A 25071-nucleotide genomic window follows, 5' to 3' on the forward strand; every position below is an offset into this window, starting at 1 on the left:
AGGAATGCCTAGTTGACGGCAATACAAGTTCACTTTGGCATATTGCAAAGGCCATTCACAAGCTTGAGGTTTAGATGGTTTGATGGATCCAAAAAGTCATTTTTCAATTATAGCATTAAGAATGTTTGCGGATAACTTCCTATGATTCGATATTTATGGAAAAGTTGTGCCTGCAGTCTTCTTTTGGAGTGATACCATATGTAAGGGCAAAAGGTAAAGCATCAGTACGTGTTGCTGACATTCTCAATCGCATGCAAGCAGAAGAACCAGTTAACACATCTGATGTAATTGCAGCTTCTCTGAGCACGCTTCTAAGTTTTAACCAACGTGCAAGTTAGACACTTCTGTCTATTTATAACTGATCTGTCGCTTGCGACATTTTACTTGCTTGTTATTTCAGATGGTTATGCCAGGGATAAATACACTCATCCTTATAGACAGGGAGGTAAATTATCTCTCTTCTGTTGCTTCTTGGCTTAAATAATTGATCTTACTTTTGCAAGATGATAACAAGGTACTCGTTTTTGTGTGCACTGGCATGAATAAATCTTCATCACTGTCTTCAGAATATCATTGCACATTTGAATAACATGAGCATTTGAAAATTTTCAGAAAGCTGAAAATTGAAAAACACTTGCACATCTCAAAAAGCGATGCTGGATATTAAGTGTAAAGATTGCTGATAATCCTAGATAATGAGATGGAAGTTTCTTTATGTCTACTGCTTTATTGCTAACTTTATAAAAGCTATATTCATGGACAATCTTGGTTTGTGTTGTGAGATGGTTATCTCTTGGACTTTGCATATTATGATCTCAATGTTTCAATAAATATTCTTGCTATATAAAAATTTATGCATTCCTCGCTCGCAATACTAGGTGATGAGATGGAAGTTTCTTTATGTTTATTGCTAGCTTTGTAAAACTTGCATTTATGGACAATCTTAGTTTTTGTTTTGAGATAGTTCTCTCTTGGACTTCGCATATTATGATCTCGATGTTTAAATAAATATTTTTGCTATATAAAAGTTTACCATTCCTTGCTGCAGGTGGACATGGTTACTCCTATGTGTTCACAGTTAACATACGAAGGACTTCTGGATGAGGTAATTTGACCCTCAAGTGAAACCAAGATACTCTAGCCATTTCACCTGCTTTATGGAAGTTATATATGCTAATTTTGTTACCAAATTTGATTAGCCTTAGAAAAATGTGTTCTGCATGTGTGTCTGTAATGTTACCACTTCTGCATCCACAACTTGCAAAAGTATTTGACTTCTTCTAGCATGAGCATCTTAAAATTTTTATTTCTATTATTTGGAAGCTGAAATTTTAAGGCACATGTATCCCCATATGTTTCTGAGTGGAAAAAATGATGATAATTATTTACTGTCAATAGGATATGCTATTAGCCATCTCTAATAGATTTAGTGCAGTTTTTGCATATCAACAATGGTGCTGTGGAGCTTGATCCATCTATCATGGGTGCTCAACAAGAAGGAAAAAAGATCAAGGTTCCACTTAATTCAAGGTATGCTATGTTATTTAAGAGTATTTTTCCCTCTCTTATCTGTTCTATAAGAAGAGGGTTAAAGATGAAACTTGATCTCTACATGCTGTCAAACTTGGGTTTAGATGGATTCAACTACCAGATTGTTATCCTTCAATGAATCCTAACTTGTATAAATGCATGTTGCATAGCTGCAATTGGGTTAAGATTTATAATTTATGATTACTTGAACTGTCAGGACCTTCTCTCTTGCTCTAGACTCCTGCCTTTTCTTATGTATTGGCAATTAACTCACTACACATCACTGAAACTTTTTTAGTGACAAGCTGTTCAAGGAAATTCGAGATCTCAACTTTGAAGTTGTTGCCCAGGTTGCTTCATATTTCTGGAAGTTTATTCTACTTCCCATATTAATTTTACATTCTCTTTTTCAAACTGTTACCTGTTCTTTGTATGCCTTTCAATTTCTATTTCCTTAGTTGCCATCTGCAGTATAATTACAGGTCCTACGTCAAAAGGCAACATCTATGAAGCAGGACTACACAGAAATGACAACTACTGTACGTGAATTGTCATCACCTGAACTCTCATGTTTTTTCCTTTCATAATTAATGAACAATTATTGCTAACTCACAATCTACTAGTGTAGTTGACCTGGTATTTCTTTGTTCTTCTTTCTGCTATAAGAGAGAGCTTCCTAAGTCAAGATTTGCAGCTTTAGTTTATACCAATAATTCAGACTCCTGTTGTATGCTAAAGCCTAATAGAGAATTAGAGAATTGTGTGCCATTACTGTTGATTCCCTATCAAATTTTAAGGTTAATAGTGCACGTTCACTCATGTGAAATTGCAGAGTTAATTTCTTGAATGCCTGGCTTTTGGATTACTTGAATGGTTATGAGCAATTTCTAATCAGGTGTCATTTGATTCAATACAGAATCAGACAGTTTCTGAGTTAAAGGATTTTGTTAAAAAGCTGAATTCATTGCCTGAAATGACTGTAAGTCATTCTCTCTCTCTTTTTACTTGTCATGCTCTCTGTCAATGCTCTTCCAATGATGCTAGATTTTGACTTGCTGCTTCTAATGGCTTCAGAGGCACATAAATCTCGCTCAGCATCTATCAACATTCACATCAAAGCAGTCATTTCTTTCACGACTTGACATGGAGCAAACACTCATCGAGGCTCAGAGTTATGACATGTAAGTTGATTTGAAGACATGCACCCTTGCTTTGAAAGCTTTACTGCTCTGTTTTTCCTCTATATTTTTTTAATTTGTTCATGCAAATAGTATAATTGGTTTCCTGTAAATAGGGTGTGTTTGGTGAGCAGATGGGATTGGTTTGGATAGACTACACGGGGACAACCTTGTCCCATAGGGGAAATAGGACAGAAATTGGGTATGGGGCAAGATAAAAACCAACTTTTGTCCAGTCTCACTTGTGCTATAAACAGCATAGAAAAGAGAAGTTGTCCTGTCCAGTCATATGAATCAAACACTTCCTTATTAATTGTTCATATGCTTTGATAGCAATTTCCTGTGCCTCAAATGTTTCCTTGATGTTGGAAATGCTTCTCAAGTCAAAATGTAATTGATGAAGATTGTATTTGCAGATGCTTTGATTACATTGAAGAATTGATCCATAAGCAGGAGCCTCTTGTTAGTGTCTTGCGTCTTCTGATCTTATTTTCTATCACAAATTCAGGGCTTCCAAAAAGGAATTTTGACCATTTGAGGTAAGTATAGCATGATTCTCATTTTTGTACTTTATTCCGTTGGTTCTTGACTTCTACAGCTGTTTTACCTATTGTACGAAGTAATTATTCTAACTATGCACTTGTGCTGCATTGTGGTTGTTGCACTTCTTGTTTAGGAGGGAGCTGCTCCATAGCTATGGCTTTGAGCACATAGCAATGTTGAATAATTTAGAAAAGGCTGGATTGCTTAAAAAGCAGGTTTAGTATGATTTTCCTTAATGAGTCATTTTATTTTCTTCACATCATAATCTGATAGTTCAGGTAAATGGATTCTATCGAATTACCAAGTTCAGTGTACATCATTCTAATCTTGCAGGAAAATAAAAGTAACTGGCTGACTATCAAACGTACTCTCCAACTTGTAGTTGAGGATACTGACACTGCCAAGTAATCAACCTCTTGATCATGTAATCTGTTTCTGATATAGAATTGTTTATAGAATGTTTAAGATGTTTGTTTGGTTCTGCTATACCTATGAGAAGTGGACGTAATCTTTTGCTGCAAACCTGAGGATGCTCTGTGACGCAATGATCTGGACTGCATTAGGGGGCCTTTTTTACTGTGCTTTAGAAGTTTTTTATGTTTCTTGAGTTGAAAATTACAGGGAGTGCTAAAACATGTTTTGGATTGTTTTCTTGAACCATCTCCTTAAATTCTTGCAATTGGTTATGTCTACTTCATCAATCAAAAGTCGGCATCATCTTAATTGGAAATTTTCCAAATCTATTGCCGTTTCCTGAAAAAATTTCTTCTGAAAATGAAATGGAATGCCATGGAAAAAAAAATAAAAATGAGCCACACTTTTCAGCATTTATAAATTGATGCTGTTTTGATTTATTTTGTAAGCTTACCTTTTCTAATAATCCTGTTATTTACTTTCCTAACTTGTAAAACTATTTCTTATGCAACAGCCCCAATGACATTGCCTATGTCTTTTCTGGATATGCACCACTTAGCATTCGCCTTGTTCAGCAAGCTGTTCGATCTGGATGGTGAGGTCAATTTTGAATTCTGTTTTTAGCTTTTGTATGTCAGCAGTGGATCACGCATGTTTACTGGTTATCTATATGCATGTTTATGATCAACTTGTGAACTGTCTAAAAAGATTAAAAGCATCTGTGCTTATTCTGGTCTTAATTCCTTAAAGATAAAACCCTTAAACATTATAGGTTGAATTAAAGCAAGTTCGATGCCATGGAGTCCCACAAAAAATGTGAACTTTACCAGTGACCTTATCTTAGTTAAATGTGATGGCTTGACCTTTCAGGCGTCCCATGGAAGAAATTTTGAAGCTGTTGCCAGGACCTCATTCAGAGACTAAGAGAGTCAGTCCACTTCTCCATCTCTGCCTTTTAGTTTTGCTGTTGCATCTAATATTTTTTTATGATACGCATATCATAAAAAAAATTGATATCTTTGCCACAATATCTTTTATACTATTTGTGCAGGGTGGATTCTCGGGCAGTCCTTCGTTCGACACACTGCATGGGGCTTCAGCAGCTGTAGACAGGTAGATGCAAACTCATTCTTCTTTCTTGTCTGCTGCTTAAGCCGTTGTCTCTCGTTAATTGATATTTTCAATACTTTGATGGGTGTGATGTGATCATTGATGTCTATGAGGTTATCCAGATTTTTCTAATTTAACCTAAATTTTCTGATTGGTAAAAAGCATTGCCTGTGCTCAAGGATCATAAATTTTTTAATGAGCATCTCTTTGTATCAATTTTGCAAATAGTATAAAAACAGCTTTTGTGACTGAATTATTCATAAACTAGTTGGATTAATTCTGTATTCCAAGTGTATGGAGTAATTTTCGAGTTGTATCATGCAACGTTTTGATCTTCAGTCAATTGTAACACTAATTAACATATTTCAGAGTTGCTGATGGAAGACGCTCCTTGGTACTTGTTGTGTTCATTGGAGGGGTAACATTTGCAGAAATTTCTGCACTTCGATTTCTTAGTGCTCAGGTTTGTGAGATACTTCTGCGTATATGAATCTTTAGTAGGCAATTCTAATATGCGAATCTGTATCAGGCAGTCAATTATATAGTTGTGGGTGAGACCTTGGTTTTTCTCCCACATTAACGGAAGCATTTAGACTAATACTTCAAAACGAATGGAGGATAGCCCATCCCTTTGGATGATTTTACTCGATTTTTTCAGTTTGGTTTTTCTCTTTGATACTTGAAAGATTCTATAATATAACTTGAAAAATATATCTACCTGCATTGTTGACTCTAAAACATCATTAATTTAAATGGTTATACAGCGGTTAATTTTCTCTTTTTTTGTTAGTTTATTTCCCTCCTTTTTTTTTTTAATATCATAATCTTCTACTCTTCAGGAAACGATGGCATATGATTTGATTATTGGGACAACAAAAATTGTCAGTGGCAATACCTTGACTGAGACGTTCATGGAAAAGTTGGGTTAACTTTTTTGGCCTGCAAAAACGCGACTTTTCAAAGCAAAAGCGAGACTTGAGAAAATGCCAAGGTGATACAATTCTGTGCGGAGTTACATTGGTTTCTTACGTGTCTTCTCCCGATGGAATTACTGGTGCATGCATGGTGAGTTGATGTTTGGTTGGAATTCTTTGTGATTTTTTTATTCGGGGTTGAATGGAAGAATTTTTTTTTGTTTTTCCGGTGAACAAATGTGACCGTCAATCTACACTTTCATGTCTTTAGTCATCATATGATAATGGCAAATGGTTTTGAGTTATTTGATGATTTCTTAGCTTGTTAACATCTTGCTTTGTCGTCAGAGATCTTGCGGTTCAAATTTACAGCCCATTGCAATGAAAATTTTGCATCACGTTACCTGAGGCTAACTACAGTTTCACCTACGAATTAAGAATCATGGCAGAAAAAAGACCAGTTGACACCTGAAAATGATTTTAAAATATAGCCTTTATAACTCAACTTCCGACCTCAATAACATGGCATTACAGAACTTTTGGTGGGGAATGTGGTTGCTCAAAGCACTTTTAAAAGTTCAATGAAGGATGGTTTCCCTGAAAAATAGTTTATATCACCCTAACAAGAGTGTTTTTGTGATTGAATCTATTTTTCGAAGTATTTTTAAAATTATCAAAAAATATTAAATTAATTTTTTTAAAAATGTTTTTTGATATTTTTAATGAATTGATGTAATAAAACTGAAAAAATATTATTTAAATACATCTATAATTAAAAAATACTTTTTTTAAAACTATCATACATGTTATTTCCAAAACACACGTTTCCACGATAATTAAAGGCTGATAAACTCCATATTGAGGTCACATCATGAGATCTCTAATATGATCGGAGACCTGGGAGCATGTTTGTCATCGAAATTATATTCTCTATTTTTTAAAATTTATTTTTTATATTATGATATCAAAATATTTAAAAACACAGAAAAATTAAAGAAAAAAAATCATTTTTTTTAAACACCCAAAAAGTCCCTCCAGAGCTGGAACAATATTAAATTCAGTACCACCGACCTTTCCTGCGTGTTTGGTGAAGCACGCCAGTAGTTTATACCTCTATCTTAATTGGCGGGGACGCACAAGTCTCGTATGCCTAAGCCGCCAATATGCACACTTCCATGTTTACCCTTCTGTACAAAAAACACCTATTCAAAATCGAAGAACCATTCAAACAGGCATGATTTTGGTTTTGCGATTTTCTGAAATGTTTCTGCATGATTCAGAGTCAGCTTTGTGTAACAATCGCATCAACTCCCTGAAGGAGCTCTAATATGCTTCCAGCTTTTCTCTTTGCCCTGTCAGTACCGCTTTCCGATAGTTCTTTCAGTGCCTCTTCAGCACCGAACTGCCTAGCTAACTTCAACTGCTGCGAATCGACAGTGCAAAGTGACCACAAGATGGCTGCAGCATTCTCTCGGTTGCGTGGATATCCAGTGCTGATGACCTCCATCAGAACAGGAATTGGGTCGGCCTGACCAATTGCCACCCTCCCTTCTTGATGACTTGCAAGAATGGCAAGAATTGCCAATGCTTCATCCACCATTCCTCCCCCGGCATCCTTCAGCAACCTCATCAGGGGTGGGACAATACCAGCCTTCACAGCCCTTGCCTTGTTCCCTTGATAGATTGAAAGATTAAAGATAGCAGTGGCAGCATCCTTCTTTCCTCTTGGAGTCCCATCACAAAGCAACTTTATAAGAGCTGGGATAGCCCCAGCTGCTCCTATTGCCACCTTATTCTCATCTACAACAGATAAACTGAAAAGGGTTGCAGCAGCATTTTCTCTTGCCTCCATGCTACCATTTTTCAAAACATCTACTATATCAGGAATGGCCCCTGCATTAACAATGGTTCCCTTGTTACTATCATTTATGGAAAGGTTGAGAAGCGCTGTAACAGCATGCTCCTGGGTCCGAGGATCTGTTGAGGATAATAGCTCCACGAGGAGTGGAATTGCTCCTGCTTCAGCAATACAGACTCTGTTATCTACATTCCTCTTAGCTAATAAACGAAGCTCTCCAGCAGCTGATCTTTGTTGTTCCAGATTACCATTTGCCAATTTGTCTAGTAAGGTAGCTATTGCAGCTCGGTCACAATATGAAATGCTACTTCTTACATTTTTGCTTCTACAAGCCCCTGGCTGTTTAGGAAGCTCTACACCATTGCTCTCACACCACAAAGCAATCAAACTCTTCAAAACATAGTTAGGTGTAAGGGCCGTATGCAAGAGCGTCTGCTGTGTTTTTGGACAGGTCTTGTGGCCAGCATCTAGCCATTTTTGGATGCATGATCTTTCATAAGTCTGGAGAAGGAGAGGAAACAATTAATGAATAATGGCTACCAACGAAGATGCAAAGTTAAAAACTATGCGACAACTTTTAGATTACCTGTCCGGTAGAGATAATAACAGGATCTTTCATTAGTTCAAGAGATATTGGGCACCGGAAATCATCTGGAATAACTGGAGATCTGTGTTTCACCACAACCTTTTCAGCCTGAGAACAATCAGCTTCAGGGTTTGCCATCTGAACGTGGTCCTTTAACTTCTTAAAGAGGGATGCCATCTTCTTGAACCAATCTACTGGATCTCCACCACTTGCAATAACCAGTTCATGGAACGCAAGGGATTCTTTCTTTAGATCATCAATAGTCTGGAGATGCAGCTTTTCTGAAAGTCTTTTTAGTATTGCAGGGTCAGGCTCCTTCTCTCTCTGTGCTATGGCCAAATCAACTTCCAGTTGATGATCTTGGAGTTCTGGACTTCCCTTTGCTCTTCTGAATTGAGCGTGCACAAGTTCAATCTAGCAAAAAGTGATAGATATCACATCAGTTGTCAGCACTAAAATTAATCAATCCATTTATTAATCAGAGTCATTATTTTGTGCCAAAACCATACTTGATCAGAATATCTTATGGTGTGCAGAACTAAAATGGTGAAGTGGGTCCTTGTAAATGTGCTAAAAATAAATCAATTTGGTCATAAGAGTACCTGTTCTTGAACCTCCTCTGATAAATTGAGTTTGTCATAAGGAATCTCACTCAATGCTGCTTCAATTTTTTCTGTGATCTGGTTGAACTTATCTGCTATGTGGTCTCTTTGCAAGGCCTGTGCATTCAAAGCATGGCTTGATTCAGATTTGGAGATTTACATCTAAACAGTTATGTTTGCAAATGAAAAAAAAAAAAAAACCCTGCTAACTTTAATACCAACAACTCAATATACAGGCTTACTAATCTCAAATCATTCGACCTAAAAAACTGAATCAATGTTTTCTAAAACTATCAAGGGAAGAAACTAAAGGTATTTGTTGCAGAACGCTAGAAGTATAGATGGCAAGATGATGGCTATAAACAGAGTTCCAAGTTATCATGCAATCCCGCCATGAATTGAAGAAGCTGGTAAAAATATCCTAATCTAAGGACAAAAAACACAAAATAATATACGAACTTCAGTCAAAAAGACTCACCGACAGACATTTCAGTAATTACATGACTCAACCTTTATTAAGACAATTCGTAATTTCAGGTCTGTCCCTTCAATTCACGGAAAAATTAAAGATTGTTTTTTAATTTTTTCAGGAATGAACAGTAATCTATTTAGTTTCTGATAAAACTAATAATCCAGAAGTTCAGAATCAAAGTCCTTAGCTTTCGTTCTATTCTAAATCAATAATATATCCATTCTTCAAATACAGAGAAAAAACACCACAAAAAAAACCCCACAACTTCCATTTTCTCAGGAAACAGACAGAATTGAGACAAGTAAACGAAATCCTCCTCGTAAAAATACCCAACAGACGATAGCATAACTCAACCATTCCAACCAGAGAAGAAACACAAATAAATTCCGACTCGTTGATAACAAAGAAGCACAGAACACAAAGCTTGAAGCTTTCATTTTTCTCTACTTCCTTGCAACCAAACAGAGAGGACAAAAATCAGTACCTGATGCACCTTGCTTCCTTCAACAACCAATTTGAGAAGCTCCTTAGCAGAATCTAAAGCGGTTCTCAATAATTCAAAACCCTTAGTCTCTTCTTCACTTAGCTCTTCATTGTTGTCCTTCAATTCCTCAAACAAAGGGCTCAACAGCTTGATTCTACGTACCAAATTCCCATGCATCTTCTTGCAAACATTTCTACATTCCGGTGACATAGAAATCTCTTTCACTGAGTCAACGAGTCCACTCATCAACTCAGAATTCGGATCCTCCGTTAATACCATGTTTATTAAAAACCCAAAAACGATTGAATTATGCAAATATACCCTCAAAGTGAGGATTTTGATAGAAATAAGAGAGACCCAGATGAGAAAACTGGGTGAATTGAGCTGGGTTTTAATGAGTTGATGAGAAGGGCAGGTGAATGGACAACGGTTTAAACTTTAAAAAGAACCTTTATCATCAAAGAGGAGCGTTAAACACCGAGGAAGTGGAGAGGTTTTTGTGTGAAAGCAAGAGACATTTGATTTTTGGACAAGAAAGACACAGATGCAGAGTTTGGAGCTTAAAGTTTTTTTTTTTTTTTTGTTGCTTCGATTAAGAACAGTGGGATCCAATTTTTGGTCCTCTGAAGAAATAATTAAGCAAAGAAAAAACAGAAGTGGGGTCCTAGCAGTCGAGGTTTAATTCTTCGGTTGAGACTTGGAAAAGGTGTGATGAAAATAAGAATAACGAGTCCATAAAAAGAAAAGTTAAAAAAACAGAGAGAGGATAATGAGATCCTTACCGACCAAAATCATGGTTGTTGTCTTTGTGACGAAAGTGTCCTTGAGGATGCATCGAATGAGATTATACTGTTATTTTGTTTTTCATGTTCTATTTATGTGGAATTCAAAATTATTTGCCTCTCTTTTCCCACAGCACAACGAGTTTTTAATTGGTATGGAGAGAAATCACACTCATAGTCTATAAAACACGGCCAAGCGAGTAGACCCATAACCTCAATTGCTCTAGATTATAAATATATATATATATATATATATATAAAATAGTTGATTTAACCGAACACTTGAATTAATTCAGTTGATTTTGATATGATTTGTTGCATGGTAAAGTTACATAAATACCCTTAAAAATAAAAAATAAAAATACTTGCACGTGACCTGGGGGCATTGTTTTATCTTTTACTTTTTTTTAAACATAATGTAACGACTCAATTGTCTTTAAAATTAAAATTCTCAGGGCATGCTTGAAGGGGTCTTGCATCATTCCATGAAGGTTTTTCTATGGTAAATTATTTCGTGCTAGGGGTAACGTGGTAACTTGATAAATAAATAAATAAAAAACTCCCGCGGTGTCCTCAACCTCGGGCGACGACGCGTGTATGTTGTTTTTTAGCGTGTTGTCACAAGCAACCTTTTTCATCATCGCTCGCTGCTGTTTTCTCTTCATGCCAACAAATTGTCAATAGGCTCGGCTTCGCCTGGCTTGACTTTTGAGCCTTTAACCCGGAAATTCAAGGAGAAAACAGCAATTTCTGGCCTGGACACTGCATAGATTATAAATATCAAACGCAGCCACAAACGTGGTCTCCTGAGCCTTTCTGGAATAACGGTCCGGGGCCAGAGTTAATTTTCAATGCAGGCCATTCCAATAAATCGGCCACATTGAGAATTTAAGATAGATTTTGAGGAAATGATGCATACAGTAGTCGTGAATTTAGAAAGTCGTTCCTGGGGTTTGAAAAGGAATGCCATTGATGATACTGTAGAGTTTGAAAATCCATCTTCACAACTAGAATTCAAATCCAAATTATTACTAAAAATAGCTACTTCATGCTGAATTATCGATCATGTTAGGCAACATGATAGCACGTAAATGATTAGAAAATGATAGACGTTGCATTCAAAATCCATGCTAGAAATGGTTTATAGATAAATAAGAGAAAAACTTCGTAATTGGCAAAAGAAATCACAAATTCAAAGGAAGCATGGAAAGGGTTACTATCATGGTCTTTTTCAAAGCGATTTTTTGAATATTATATAGATAAAGAAAGTTTCGAGTAATTTTCTTCAAGAGAGATCCGTAAAAACCACAATTTTCTTTCAAAGTAGGTTATTTGTTTTTCAGTCTCCATAGATATTTCACAAGGTTTAGTATTTTTTTTATATAAAAAATAAAAAAACTACTCCACTTATCAAAGTTATTAAAACCTCCCAATTTAAACAAAAAAAAAAAAGTTAAAACAATTTTCTTTTAAATAATTTATTTCTAAATTCAAATTGGTTTTTTACCGGATCAAACCATACTAACTCTAATTGTTTTTGGACACTCAACCTAAAATAGAGGCTAGATCAATATAATACCAAGTCAAACAAGTCTCAAGTCAATTTACGAACCTGGATTTAATAATTATTATTGTTAGTTGATATTCAATTTATAAATACTTACATACCTTGCATGGATCAATTTTTTTATATCTAAATATACTCCTTGCCCACTTAATTTGAGAAATTTGATGATGTTTAATAAGTAATTAATTTCATTCCTTTATTTATTTATTGAAGTTCATTTCAAAGAATTAGATGAATACAAACAAGCAGGAGAGGATTTCTAAATAAATATATTCTTATTATTTTTTTACGTGTCGTTAAGTTTGTTGTTTTTTTTCTGTTTTTTATATTTATTTTTTAAAATAAATACCATATAATAATTACTAAGATACTAGTAGACTACTCATAATTGCACGTCAACGATAAAACCTACCCCTTTTGACGCAAGAGTTCTTATTATTTCTTCCACGGCATTTTGCAAGATCTTGTGATTATGTTGTCTAGGGCAATTTGGGGCCCACATGAGCTAGCTTGCAGTGATGCCACCAAGCAGATGACGTGTCAAGATAAGTCGATCAATACCAGCAAGAGACAGCCGCGTGGATTCAATTACCGGCAGCTCTGGGCAAGGCAAGAAAACGTCTCCCTATCATGCTAACGTGGAATGATAGCAACCAATCACATAGCTTGCCGTGGAGTGCACGAGAGCTTAGTTGGCCCATCTTAAAATCTATAATCAAAGTACCTATCAATTAGATGGCCCATATTTTAATCATGTGTCATCCTTTATAAAATTATGGAAGTTGGCAGAGGATCATCATCATTAAAACAGTGAATAATCACTGGGTCCACGCTGCTGATCCTTCGATTAAGACCTTAAACAACTTTTTTTTTATTATATTTGTTTTTCAAAAAATAATTTTTTTATTTTTTTTATTTATTCGTCATTAAAAAAATGGGTTAAAAAAATATTTTTTAATCAAAAAAATTTTTGCTTTATTTTTTAAAAAATATTTTTCTAAAAAATTTAAACGAAAAATACCTTTTAAAAATTATAAAAAATTTAAAATTTAAAAATATTATATTATTTATTGATTATATTAATTTTAGTTTTCAAATTTTTGATTGAATTGATATATATACGTGTGTGTTATTTTAAATATTTATTAATTAATTTTATCTTTTTTATATCAATTTTAATCTTTATTTTTATAATTTGTTTTTCTTATTATGTTTTTATTAAAAAAAATTATTTATCAAATTTGATCTTCATTCTTTTAGTTGTTATTTATTTTACTTGAAATAATTTATAAAATATTAAAATTATTATTTTAATTTCTTCATCTTTTATTTTTTTATTTTTTAGATTTGATTCCTATTATTTTGATTATTATTTATTATTTGAGATAATTTATGAAATTATATTTGTTTTCAATTTTATTCTCATTTAAATTTTTAACTTGTAAGATTTGTTTTTTATTATTTTAATAAACTTAAAAAAAATAAAATATTGAAAACTTATTTTCTAGTTTATTTTTATTATATTATTAAATATTAAAAAATATTTTATTTAAAAAAAAAATATTTTTCAATAAACAAGCAGGTAACACTATAATGTGAACAAATTTGCCCACACCACACCCAATCTTGTTCTTTAAAGATGTTTCTTCTGGGCACGTTCGGTAATGGTCAAGGCGCAATTATTAGGAAGATATTATATCTCTTGCTTGCTATTATCGCTAATCAAAGCTTCTTCGCTCTCTCTCTCTCTCTCTTTCCGTGTTTTACCGAAGTAGTTTTTTTTTTCCAATTATTAATTCACTTTCTAAAAACTAAATAAATAAATAAAACATTATAATGTAAAAACTGATTATTGCATCTATGAGATTTTTTTTTCTTCTCGTGACATGTCACTGTTATTAAATTTGGATTCGAAAAAATACGGTATTTGACAGCACATATTTGCCTTTTGTTTGTACGGTTAGATTTGACTTTGAAAGATTCATCCACGGATTGTAATTCATTTGGGTAGGGAAGTTAGGTGTGGATGAAATGGTTTTTTTGTATTTTCCGAGTCAACAAGCGAAAAGATGGAGCAGAAGTCGGTCGGAATTGGAAACCGGCAGTTGAAACTTTCATGACTGGGTACTGTATTATTTTATTGGAGGGCAGCAAGTAAATTACATCCTCACAATCTATCTAATTGAATAGGTGTCACCGTTGACACATTCTCAATTATCATCGAGTGAAGCATGTCGTGGATACATATAACTGATAATTTCATGTTTTTTTGTATAATTATTTTACCCAATAAATAATAAATAAAATACAAATATTATTATAGTTGAATCAAACTTAAATACAATACAATACAATATATACATACTCCAATATTAGCATAATATAAGTATACACATATATATATTACTGTTTTATTTATATTAAATAATAAATAGTACCAAAATAACATATATTCATCTATGTGTTTAAACATAATAAAAATACAATATAAATATTTAAAGCCATTAAACAATAGATAGGATATCAACATTTTAAAAACCCAACGTATGAATATTTATTGTCATCAGACCAATAGAGAGCATGACTCGCTCGAGGCCATCAGGAGTTTGGTCTGCCAAACACGACCTGGGCGTGCTTGGAATTAGTTACTGGTGGGAAAACTTAGGCTACATTACATAACATGGATCCGGTCTGGGATTTGACAAGTTTAAGTTTTGTGAAGTAGTTGCGTCCCTCTCACGACAACTGACAAGGCAAAAACTAGGTGGTTACAGCTGTAGGAGGCTAAAACATATAGAAAAGTTAACTATTTTTTCATTATTATTAATTACTAACAACAACAAAGGGGCGTGGAATTTTTTCTTCTTCCACACTATTTGTATTAAGAATTATAATAATAATTTATTATTTTTATTATTTTTATTTTTTAATATTATAATAAGTAAAATTTAAATTTATAGTTTTTTTTATTATTTACCCACGAAATCAATAAGATTTACGGGTTTGCTAAGATAATTCAATTATCTCAGCTTACAAGTTTAAAAATGTTTTTTTAATTGAATTTTATTTTTTTATAGTCTATTTTATATAGTTGAAAAATAATTTTAAATAAAATTTATATTATTAAACTTTATAAATTAACAAAAACTAAAAGGTGTAAGGAAAATATTGTTCACCCACACCTATTGTACCATGAATTACTGTGTCTTGCATGTTTTTTCTCTTTTTTTGTTATTGAATTTTTTTATATTTTTTTACCAAATTCATTTGTGTAGATTTAATGTTTTGATATTAGAATGATTGATAATTTAGCTTTATAATTTATTTCTTTTTATTTTGCTTTTCTATATAGATAGCGTTGTTTGTGGGTTTATCACGGTAACCCAGGTTATCCTGATTTATGGGTTTGATGAGGTGTTTTTTTCAATCAAATTTAACTTTTTTATTATCTATTTTTTCTCACATAGTTAAAAAGATTACTTAAAGAGAAAAACCTTCTTATTGAACTTTATAAAGTCCATGGATCTGTTTACATATTTGACTGGTTGACCTAGTTCGTGAGTATAATGAGTTTAAATTTTTTTTAATAGACTTTCTTTCCAATTCTATCATTAAATATTGAGTTAATTAAGAATTTAATTTTATAATTGATTTTTTTTTCCTGTCTATGATATTATCACTGTATAAAAAAATCTCAATATTAAGCTGGTGTTTAATTTTGTGATTGTTTATTTTTTTTTATCATATAGTTAAATAAAAAATAGTTTTGAAAAAAATATTATAAACCAGTGGAGTGCATAACCAGTTCATATGTTTGACGTACTAGCCTGAGTTATCCAATTCATAGGTTTGATGAGTTTATTCATTAATCAAATATATTATTTTTGTTTTTGTTCCTTTATTTTTTTTATTTATTTTTTAATATTGAATTGATTTGGGAAATAGAGTATGCTTTATTTTTTTTTCTATCTATCTAATTATCACTTTCTCATATAAAATATCTATTTTAAAGTTGATGCTTAATTTTGTGAGTATCTATTTTTATCATATAATTAAATACAAATAGTTTATAAAAAAATCATTATACCCAATAGAGGCCATGACTTGGGTCATGGGCATACCAGAGTCAATTCAATCTGATATCGTCTTAATATTTTTTTAATAAAAATTACTATCTTAATTTTTTTTTAAAGCTAAATCATAATTTTACCAGTTATTAAGGTTGTATTTAAAATTATAAAATTAATTAATTTAAATTGGATTAATTCTCAATTCAAATTATATAAAGAGTTGATCCTAATTTATTTATTTAATTAAATGTTGTCAAGAAAATTTATACTCTTAATATTTTTATATATTTTAAAAAAATTTATTTAATCCGAACCTTGATAGAAGCAAAGCTTCTTTCATTGAAAATGTTCGGATTTGACTACTTGCCCTCGAAGCATCGCATAGACCTATTATTCTCTCGGGAGATCGAAGTAGTTGTAGTTGTGCTTGAAAGCTCCGGTTGGGATTGACCGTTGAAGAGATAAAAAATGAAAGCGGCTTGAGTTTCCAAGAAAAAAACCCGTAAACTGTTTTTTTTTTTTTTTTAATTAAAAAGAGTGTAAGATAAGATACTAGTTAATTACTACAACCATAAACACTTCAATTTAAAATACTAAATTATCATGGGAACAGAATTGTTTTTTGGACAATTTCATGATGAAGCCATTTCTTTTCTTATAGAAAGACCAAAGTCTAACGTTGCTCAATTTAAGCGTTTTGCACTAACAATTAAATTATATCACATGTCTTTATGCAATAAATATTTGAGTTCGATATATAGTGTTCTTGTGGGATTTTGATACTGAAAAATAGGAAGGAAAAAAAATCAATACCATGTCAACACTAGTTAATTCAAAGCAGAAACAGTACCAAAGATTTCCGATCAAGGCATCATTAAACATCATGATTTCTACGTACAGATCATAATAAAATCAAGAGCATAGAGAAAAGAACAGGGAGAAAAACTATCATCATCTTTAGAAAGATACACATATATGGCCTTCATCAATTGTCGCTGGCTAATAACTATTCAACCTCTCTCCACTGGCAAGGAATGCTAAGTGCACCTTCATGACCAAAACCAAACTCTTCTGCTGCTTCCTCCAACAGCACCAAGAACCTTGGATGGTTTAAGTAGCTCAAAGGCACAACAAATCGCTTAGGATTACCATTTTCGATTGCAATCACAGCAAAGTGCCCTAGCTTCACATCTTTTGGCAACGGAGAGCATTTCTCATGATATTCATCAATTTTTCTATACTTGGAGGCTTCTTTCCAGCCCAGTGAAAGACTCCTTTGTAGTTTCTCTGCCACAACCCTCAACTTTAGAATGCCAATATTTTTCTTACCAGTAGCTTAAGTATGCCCATGGCTGATGGCTAGTTAGCTTGGTGACTTTGAATTGCATATGATCTTTGTTTATTTTATACATGAAGTGCATGGCAGCTAAGTGCATGATCAATAAAACAAATTAGGTTTCAAGACCTTTAAGCGTACTAGCTAGTTCAAACAAATGCATGTGGAAGAAACACGAAAGACCTTATATACTGATTTGTTCTCATGTGATCATTCTGTCACGTCTTTTTTGTCTAGTCAAAATCTGTCCCAATTAATTTTGTTTGCAAGGAAACTTAGTTTTTGGTCCTTTTTTATGCCCAGTACTTCTAGCATGTAATGGTCTAGCTAAGTTTATTTCAAATTTTATATATTTAGGGAATTAAACTCACAAATGATCAAGACTAATTAAGCTCGCATGTCACTTAGAAAGGTGTAGGTTCATATGCACTAAAATGAATTTGGTAAAGTTTAGGCAAATGATTTTGGAATGCCAAAATCATTGATTTGGTAATTAGAGTTCAGGTTTATAGTTTTTGACAAGCACTCCTCACTTCCTCGGCAACATAAGCTCCTACTTTCCTCTGCCGGCCAGCAAAGTTTATCTCAACATAAATTTTAGATAAACAATTTACTCTTGGAAATTTCTACGGGAGGAGAATCAAGAAAATGCACCCCGATGAAACCCTAATCAGTTGAAGCTAGCCAAGCTTCCCAGTCATGAATAAGGGGTTGGAGTTCTCAAAACAAATCATCTTTATTCAAAGAATTTGAAGTACGCCGAGTAGCATCGTCAATGATTTCCGAATTCATCTCAAGTTCCACCTGTTTATAGCCATAATCCCAGGTGAAATGTAAACTCAGAACAGCAGCTACATAAATTTTCAAAGAAAATACCATAAATTTTTGTAATAGATTTTCAAAGAAAATACCATAAATTTTTCAAGTTTTACATGGTACAATTGATTTTGGTCATTTATCAATAAAAATAATATTTTTTTTTGAAAAGTAGTTTAATTGGTTAAGTTTTGAGTTTGTTTTTCAATAATTTCAAATTTGAATTTTTTAGATCACTAAAATTTTATATAATTATTAATTTTAAAATTTATAAAATTAATTAAGATATATATAAAATAATCTGAATTTTTTTATTAATAATAAATAACAATAAAAAAACAGAATATAAGGCAAGAGTTTTGTCCTGAAGTGCGATCAAAGAAATTGAAAACGGTGACCTCAATCACGTTGATCAAATGACAAGGCACGCAAGTCCGGCAAAGAAGTGCTTACAAATGTACTGAAAACTAAAATCCCGTCGCATGTGCATATGATGCAATTATGGGCATAAGAGGTACTACCAGTACTATATGATTAACTTATTTAACTCTCATAAAATATAAAATTTGATATTTTAGTCGGATCATATTAATTTAACAATTTGTGTCCATGATCATATTAATTGTTCTTTCAAATATATTTGACAATAATATTAAAAGTAAAATAAATTTTATTATTTTTTATATATCATTAACCACATAAAATATAAAAATAATTACTCAATTTGATATTGTTATTACCAATTGTTTCACCCTTTCCTTCATTGTATAATATGATATAGTCTATGATTATAAAAACTAAAAACCTGATGATTATAAAAACTAAAAATCTGATGAAAATGTGACTAAACACGGGGTTGATCATACTCTTGAACAAAATATAAATGTATTTGATATTATTATAGTTTTAATTGTTATAGTTTTTAAGTCTTAGATATGATTTTAAAAAAATAAATTAAAAAAAATATTTGGTTAAAATTACTATAAGATAAATTTTTAGATGTAAAATAAATAAAAAACAAGTCTTCATAAATAATAATGATATTATTTAAACTTTTATAAAATCAAAATTTGAAATATATTATATATAAAAAATAAAAACTATTTAACCAATCAAATAATTTTTTTTTTATGATTGAAAAAATAAAATCCAATAACTGTCGCAATATCAAACCACCACTGAAACCGTGGCCGTGCCTTAGGCACCGCATTTACATTTTACACCCGAATTATTGTATTCGCATTAAATTTCCAGGTAAAGTGTTTAATACCAATCACAAGATATAAACGTTAAACACGTGGCTTCAGACGCCAACAGTACAAGTCAAATAAGACAACATAATTAAATGGAAGAGCAACAGCGCAATTAGCTAAAACAGAGGACAAAAAGAAAAAGAAAATCGATCTTGATAAACCCTAATTACACTCTCTGTACATACAGTGTTAATTACATTAACAGTATTTCAACAAGAAAGTCATGGGTTGCTCCTCTTCTCTTCCAGGTAATCCCTAGTTTGTCTTTCAATTTCTTTGGAAGCCCTAATTTTTAACTTTCTTGGATTATGGTTTTATTTTGGCACTATTGTGAATTAAGTGGATCAAAATGCGATTTTGATGCTAATGTTGTTGGTTGACTGCTTTAGTTTAGTTAGTTTAATGAGGAGGAAGTGAATTGTGAGATTAGTGTGTGATCGGGGAAATGAGTTTTTGGTAATTAGGGTTTGAGAAGTGTTTCTTGTTGATAAAATGATTTGATTTAGCGAGCTTTTTGAGGATTTTTTTCTAAATCTGCTTTAAAGGTTGAAATTTTAGTTTTCTAGCTGTGGTGGCTGGTTGTTTGTGTTTTGGTTGTTTGTGGAGTGGTTCTATTAATTGATTTAATTCGATAATTTTGCCTATTTTGGGTTTTCTCTTGGGGAAAATGTTTGCAGATAGGAGTACTGGGAGGTTGGGTGGACTTAACAATGCAGAGAGTGGTGGAGTGGCTGATGCCAAAAATCTACGCGTAAAGGTAAGTTTATGGACCTTGCACTATAGACTGTCTTTTATTTTTATTTTTTATATGTGAGATTTGACTGGACACTGAGAAAACTTATGTGGGTAAGGAAGCAAGTGTTGAAACGGGATCAGGTTAGCAGTTGATACTGTTTGGATTTTTTATATTTTATGGGCGCTTAGTTGATCTGCATTTCTCTAATGCCATGCTGTTTTGAGATTTTTTGGCAGCAATGCTGTTGATGAAAATGTCCATATTTTTTTTTTCAAAGTGAGCTATTGTGTTTGAGTGTTTGAAGCTGTGATTTATTGGCCTTCTGATGCAAAAGGTAAGTAGTGTTGCTGCTGCTTTAGCATGTTGGGCGTTCTTTTTTTTTTGTTTGGTCAGGGCTGGGGAAGTTGATGGTGGTTTCTAGGACCACTTTGTTTTATATTTTGGTGTGGTGTAGTGTTATGTGCTCTGTTTGAATTCTTGAAATAAGTTTTGTACTTTTGGGAGAGTTTTTCCTTGCCTTCATGTAGACAATCACAAACAAGCAATTACAGGTGGAATACTCTTTCAATTTAAACAATGATTTTTAAGCTGTTTTATGTGCAAATTTGGCTCCTGGACTGTTTCACACTCTATTATCTGATTTTATGTCAACGTTTGCATGTTATCTTCTTTTTCCAGAAGCTATCTAGGTTATTCTAGCGGTTATTTTTGTTGTTATCTGCTGGTGCCAGCATGCATCTTGTTAGACAATGGCACCACTTTGCTTGTTTTGAGGTTGTTGAAGGATGAAATAGGATATTTGTACTTTCAGATTCCTCGAAGTTCTCAATTTGAATCCGTGAATTCATTCTGTTAACTCCTGTGTTAATATATTGACTAGCATGGGTACAGTTTGCTGATGAGATTATAGACTGCAGTTTGCTTTAAATTTAAGTCTGTCTTTAGGTACGTGTCAAATCTGATTCAGAAAGATTTTTAAAAGGTCAAATAATGTCTGCATGTCATGCATCATGCATCTATAAATTTTACATGAACTTATCGTGTACCATCAAAATACTCCACATGATTCAATACACAATGGATGAGCATTTGAGTCAACTCTTCGTTTGATTGTGTATAAAATCAAATACAAATTTCTTCCATATGTTTGAAACAACAATAAAGCATATTGGAGTTGCTGCTTTCGTGCTTGCATTTTTAAGAGTGAATGCAACTGACCTTTCATTCCAATGTTGTGAACAGCTGGTTTTATTAGGTGATTCTGGTGTTGGTAAAAGCTGTATTGTTCTTCGCTTTGTTCGTGGCCAGTTTGATCCAACATCCAAGGTAAGGAATCTATCATTCCTTGCCATTCACATGCATTCACCTTGTTTGTTATTTAAGCCTCTCCTCCACCTCCACCTCCACCTCCTTCCATCTCTCTCTCCCGCACCCACACCCGCACCCACTGGCACTAGAATGCTGGAACTGCTCTTGATACATCTATTGAGATTTGTGACTTTGGATTTTCAGGTAACTATTGGAGCTTCATTTTTGTCACAAACAATAGCTTTACAGGATTCTACAACAATTAAATTTGAGATATGGGATACTGCTGGACAAGAAAGGTACTTTTGGCAAAGTGTATATTGTGTTGGTCACACACACATGCAGATGCAAGCAAACAAGTCCATATTGAAAATTTACTGGAAAATTTAATCTGATAGTATATTTTTCTTCTGGCATGTTCCTTCTTCCCCATCGCCTTCTCCTTCATAAACACCAAAGCTCTTATTGATTATTGATTTTTGTTTCATATTCAGGTATGCCGCACTAGCACCACTATATTACAGAGGTGCTGCAGTTGCAGTTATTGTGTATGATATAACAAGCCCAGAGACATTCAACAAAGCACAGTATTGGGTTAAGGTAGCCTGCTGGAATCACAATTGCATCTTCTCTCTCCCTGTCACACATGCAGACACATGTTTATGTGGGTGATGAATTTGCCCTCACATTTTGATGTGAAAAGAATTTGGCTTGTTGCTATATTGTTCTTAAACCCTTTAATAAAGAAGGTTTATGCTAACTAAGTTTTCATGGAAAATTGAGAAAGTATTAACAGTTTTGATTCAGCACAGCACTAAGTGTCTGTTTTGAAAATATAAACTTAAGGCCGCTAAAATCTGTTGGATGATTATGAGTGTTTTAATATAGTAGCTGATGCAACCTAAGCTGTTTTCACTATTCATTTAGCATTTTGACGGCTCTGTATTTAAAAATCTCTTTTCTATCTTCTATCAGAATATAAATACCTCTCTCTCTTTCTCTGAATTTAGCCAGAGATGTTTCATAGACTTGTTAAGTACATTTAAAGCTTTACCATTTGCTCAATAATTTATCCTCTCTGCTCATATGAAAGTTTATTTTCTTGGCTTATATCCTATTGTGTAACAGGAGCTAAAAAAACACGGGAGCCCTGATATAGTCATGGCGTTAGTAGGTAACAAGGCTGATCTTCATGAGAAGCGAGAAGTACCCGCTCAAGCAAGTATAGTTATTTATTGGGAATAGATCATTCCTAATTGCTGAATATATTTTAACGTGTTTTGCTTTTTAATAATTGAAGGATGGCATTGAATATGCGGAGAAGAATGGGATGTTCTTTATTGAGACATCTGCAAAAACTGCAGATAATATAAATCAACTGTTTGAGGTACCACTGACACTTGTGTGCTTTAATTCTATAGCATGATTCTACTAGAAAAGAAATTACTTTGATACAGTTGAGTCCCTGGTTAATTATAATTAAAGGTTCCGCTTTTAATTGTAATCTGACAACCTCTTCAATTTGCAGGAAATTGGTAAGCGACTCCCACGCCCTTCCTCAACATGACAGTGGACCCTTGAAACTGAATTAACTAGATTGCCTCAAATGTTACAAGAAAACCACTTGCCTGTGTCAACTTTGTGCATATCTTGGTAGTTGCTCTATTCTGTGATTTGACTGTTACTCAAGTTGAAAATCTACATCCCCGGTTATTATCATGAATAACACATACAGCGTGTTGACTTGCAGTCCACAAGTTTATGGTGGACAACTATGTGAAAGGACTGCATAACACTGTTACTGAGTGTTTCAAATGTTGTAGTTTTCGGGTAACCCTACCTGCCTCGAGTATAAAAAATCATTTGAAAATGCTACTAGTATATCAGGACAGCTCCGGAGATTAAAGTAGCGTCCTGTGGATGCATTGCTTCTAGGAATGTGAGGGCGCACAATTCTGAATGCTAAAATTTGAGTTTTGTGACAAACTGAGACTTCCGAAATTGATTCTCAAACTGATGGCCAGTAGCTCAGTAGAAATGCTTGTACTTTTCAGCCTCAGTAACACCACAAACCATTTTGGATGGATCATCAGGGTTGGGGATGAGTCCCCTTCAAAACTGTGAGGGAACGGGCCAATAATAGAGATGAAGCAGCTTACCTGCTGGCTGTCATCTAGCTTGGTATTGCCAAGGTATGGATTATGGAAGTTCATTTCGTTTCCTCCTTTCAATCAGACAGGTAAAATAGATTATAGCCGCACGCGCTGTAAGGAGTACTGAAGGTAAAATAATTTGATCTTTTGGTAAAGGTAATGGAATTAACCCCTGGAAACAATTGAAGCTATTACAGGCGTGGAAGGTAAGCTGAGATGTTGTCACTCCGTTGAAAGGGTTAAACATGTAGTTTGCATTCGTTTATACAATTCAACGGTCTTGTAGTTCATAGATCATTGCTCATAGTACATGAACAGCAGAATCAATTTTGCTGTATGTCTGGACCTCCTCAACAAGATGAGATAATGTCAAGCCCTTTTCATGCCCGGTTTGTCACACCACCCAGTTGTGAAAGTTCACGTTTTGTCATTTTCTTGCTGCACCCTGAGCGCGCCCATTTCCTTCTAATATCTGTGGGTCTTTGTGGCCAAAACCAATAGTTTTCCATAACTCGGGACTGGCCACATCAAGTCACCGTCACTTGGATCGATCTTCTTAGGAGTAGGATTGGAATTAAGCAGAACGTAACATGAAGTTTCTCTTTCAAGCTACTGAAACCACTAGCAGAAAATGAAGTTGGTTCTGGGACCGTAATTGCCGACAAAACCCGACAATGAACTACAGTTTCTTAATCCCTACAATATCCCCCATGTTTCCTTGATAAGCGCAATCAGGAATAAAAACCAGCAGTGAAGAGGGAAAACAAGATACAATGGGTGACCTACAGACTGATTATTGGATATGACACTGTTTAAGCTAAGGTAAACACAGTACCACAAGAATTTAACTTTTGAAGGACATGTTGGAGATTTTGCGAGTGCAACGAAACTGTCATGGATTGGTGGAAACTAAGATGCAGGCATGGTTTAGATACGTCCAATAGTATTGCTCTTTAGCTGCTGGACAGCATATGTGCCTGTAAGGGTCACTGTAGTTCTGAAGTGGCTTTCGATTGTGATTTATGATAATCATGTAAGACACGAAGCTCACTATATATCTATCGGGGACAAGGAAGGGGACAGGGACCAATTGACCGTTGCAGTCGGTGTTCGTCCTCTCTACTGTGCTCAATCCATCAAATGCGTGATCCCAGAAATAAAACATAACACTTAATGCTAGCATTCAGTGTATTTTGTGATCTATCAAAGGGATGTGAAAAACTGAGTTCCTTTAGAAAGAAGAAAAAGAAAAAAAGACTGTCCTACAAAGGCGAACGAATCTTTTGTCACTGATGCCAGACGGCGTATACCATTCGTAGCCATTGCTGATGGACTGTATATTGAAGGCAGTATATCGTG

The 25071-nt window shown here is 33.7% G+C and overlaps 3 protein-coding genes across 6 annotated transcripts in view; 2 read left to right on the forward strand and 1 right to left on the reverse strand.

The window, feature by feature from the left end:
• LOC105125565 (vacuolar protein-sorting-associated protein 33 homolog) overlaps window positions 1–6020 on the forward strand; it is a 7268-nt gene extending 1248 nt beyond the window's left edge. Inside the window, exons 6-22 of the mRNA XM_011026082.1 lie at window positions 3–68; window positions 177–284; window positions 401–445; window positions 1049–1105; window positions 1436–1530; window positions 1829–1880; window positions 2013–2069; window positions 2447–2509; window positions 2605–2711; window positions 3125–3247; window positions 3385–3466; window positions 3585–3655; window positions 4180–4260; window positions 4536–4593; window positions 4717–4778; window positions 5145–5238; window positions 5615–6020. Of these exons, the coding sequence (XP_011024384.1) occupies window positions 3–68; window positions 177–284; window positions 401–445; window positions 1049–1105; window positions 1436–1530; window positions 1829–1880; window positions 2013–2069; window positions 2447–2509; window positions 2605–2711; window positions 3125–3247; window positions 3385–3466; window positions 3585–3655; window positions 4180–4260; window positions 4536–4593; window positions 4717–4778; window positions 5145–5238; window positions 5615–5704 (1311 nt within the window). The 3' untranslated portion in view covers window positions 5705–6020. The remainder of the gene's footprint in view (window positions 1–2; window positions 69–176; window positions 285–400; window positions 446–1048; window positions 1106–1435; window positions 1531–1828; window positions 1881–2012; window positions 2070–2446; window positions 2510–2604; window positions 2712–3124; window positions 3248–3384; window positions 3467–3584; window positions 3656–4179; window positions 4261–4535; window positions 4594–4716; window positions 4779–5144; window positions 5239–5614) is intronic.
• Window positions 6021–6761: 741 nt separating this feature from the next.
• Window positions 6762–10418, reverse strand: LOC105125566 (U-box domain-containing protein 14-like). The gene is made up of 4 exons (XM_011026083.1): window positions 9692–10418; window positions 8736–8852; window positions 8134–8547; window positions 6762–8048 (listed from the first exon to the last, which is right to left on the reverse strand). Exons 1-4 carry the CDS (start codon window positions 9968–9970, stop codon window positions 6972–6974), a joined length of 1887 nt encoding a protein of 628 aa, XP_011024385.1. The 5' UTR covers window positions 9971–10418; the 3' UTR covers window positions 6762–6971.
• A 9172-nt stretch (window positions 10419–19590) lies between these two features.
• Window positions 19591–23393, forward strand: LOC105125567 (ras-related protein RABF1). Of its 4 annotated transcripts, XM_011026084.1 has the most exons (8): window positions 19593–19763; window positions 20193–20272; window positions 21494–21577; window positions 21764–21858; window positions 22054–22159; window positions 22688–22777; window positions 22860–22946; window positions 23088–23393. In XM_011026084.1, exons 1-8 carry the CDS (start codon window positions 19739–19741, stop codon window positions 23124–23126), a joined length of 606 nt encoding a protein of 201 aa, XP_011024386.1. In that variant the 5' UTR covers window positions 19593–19738; the 3' UTR covers window positions 23127–23393. The 4 variants fall into 4 exon arrangements, with proteins under 4 accessions (XP_011024389.1, XP_011024386.1, XP_011024388.1 ...); XM_011026087.1 differs by lacking the exon at window positions 23088–23393 and having other exon boundaries at window positions 19591–19763; window positions 22688–22781; XM_011026086.1 differs by lacking the exons at window positions 19593–19763; window positions 20193–20272 and adding an exon at window positions 20290–20585.
• The last annotated feature ends 1678 nt before the right edge of the window (window positions 23394–25071 follow it).

The sequence above is a fragment of the Populus euphratica genome, unplaced genomic scaffold, assembly GCF_000495115.2.
Source record: "Populus euphratica unplaced genomic scaffold, PopEup_1.0 scaffold22.1, whole genome shotgun sequence".
Lineage (NCBI taxonomy): Eukaryota > Viridiplantae > Streptophyta > Magnoliopsida > Malpighiales > Salicaceae > Populus > Populus euphratica.

What these genes read in the sequence shown, in the direction of transcription:
- LOC105125566 (XM_011026083.1), bottom strand. Translation starts at nt 9,970, where the DNA reads ATGGTATTAACGGAGGATCCGAATTCTGAGTTGATGAGTGGACTCGTT. An exon ending in CAGAGGAGGTTCAAGAACAG is followed by an intron (nt 8,548 to 8,735) that starts GTACTCTTATGA and finishes ACTTTTTGCTAG; the next exon opens with ATTGAACTTGTGCACGCTCA. An exon ending in TTATTATCTCTACCGGACAG is followed by an intron (nt 8,049 to 8,133) that starts GTAATCTAAAAG and finishes CTCCTTCTCCAG; the next exon opens with ACTTATGAAAGATCATGCAT.
- LOC105125567 (XM_011026084.1), top strand. Translation starts at nt 19,739, where the DNA reads ATGGGTTGCTCCTCTTCTCTTCCAG. An exon ending in AAGCACAGTATTGGGTTAAG is followed by an intron (nt 22,160 to 22,687) that starts GTAGCCTGCTGG and finishes ATTGTGTAACAG; the next exon opens with GAGCTAAAAAAACACGGGAG. An exon ending in AGCGAGAAGTACCCGCTCAA is followed by an intron (nt 22,778 to 22,859) that starts GCAAGTATAGTT and finishes TAATAATTGAAG; the next exon opens with GATGGCATTGAATATGCGGA.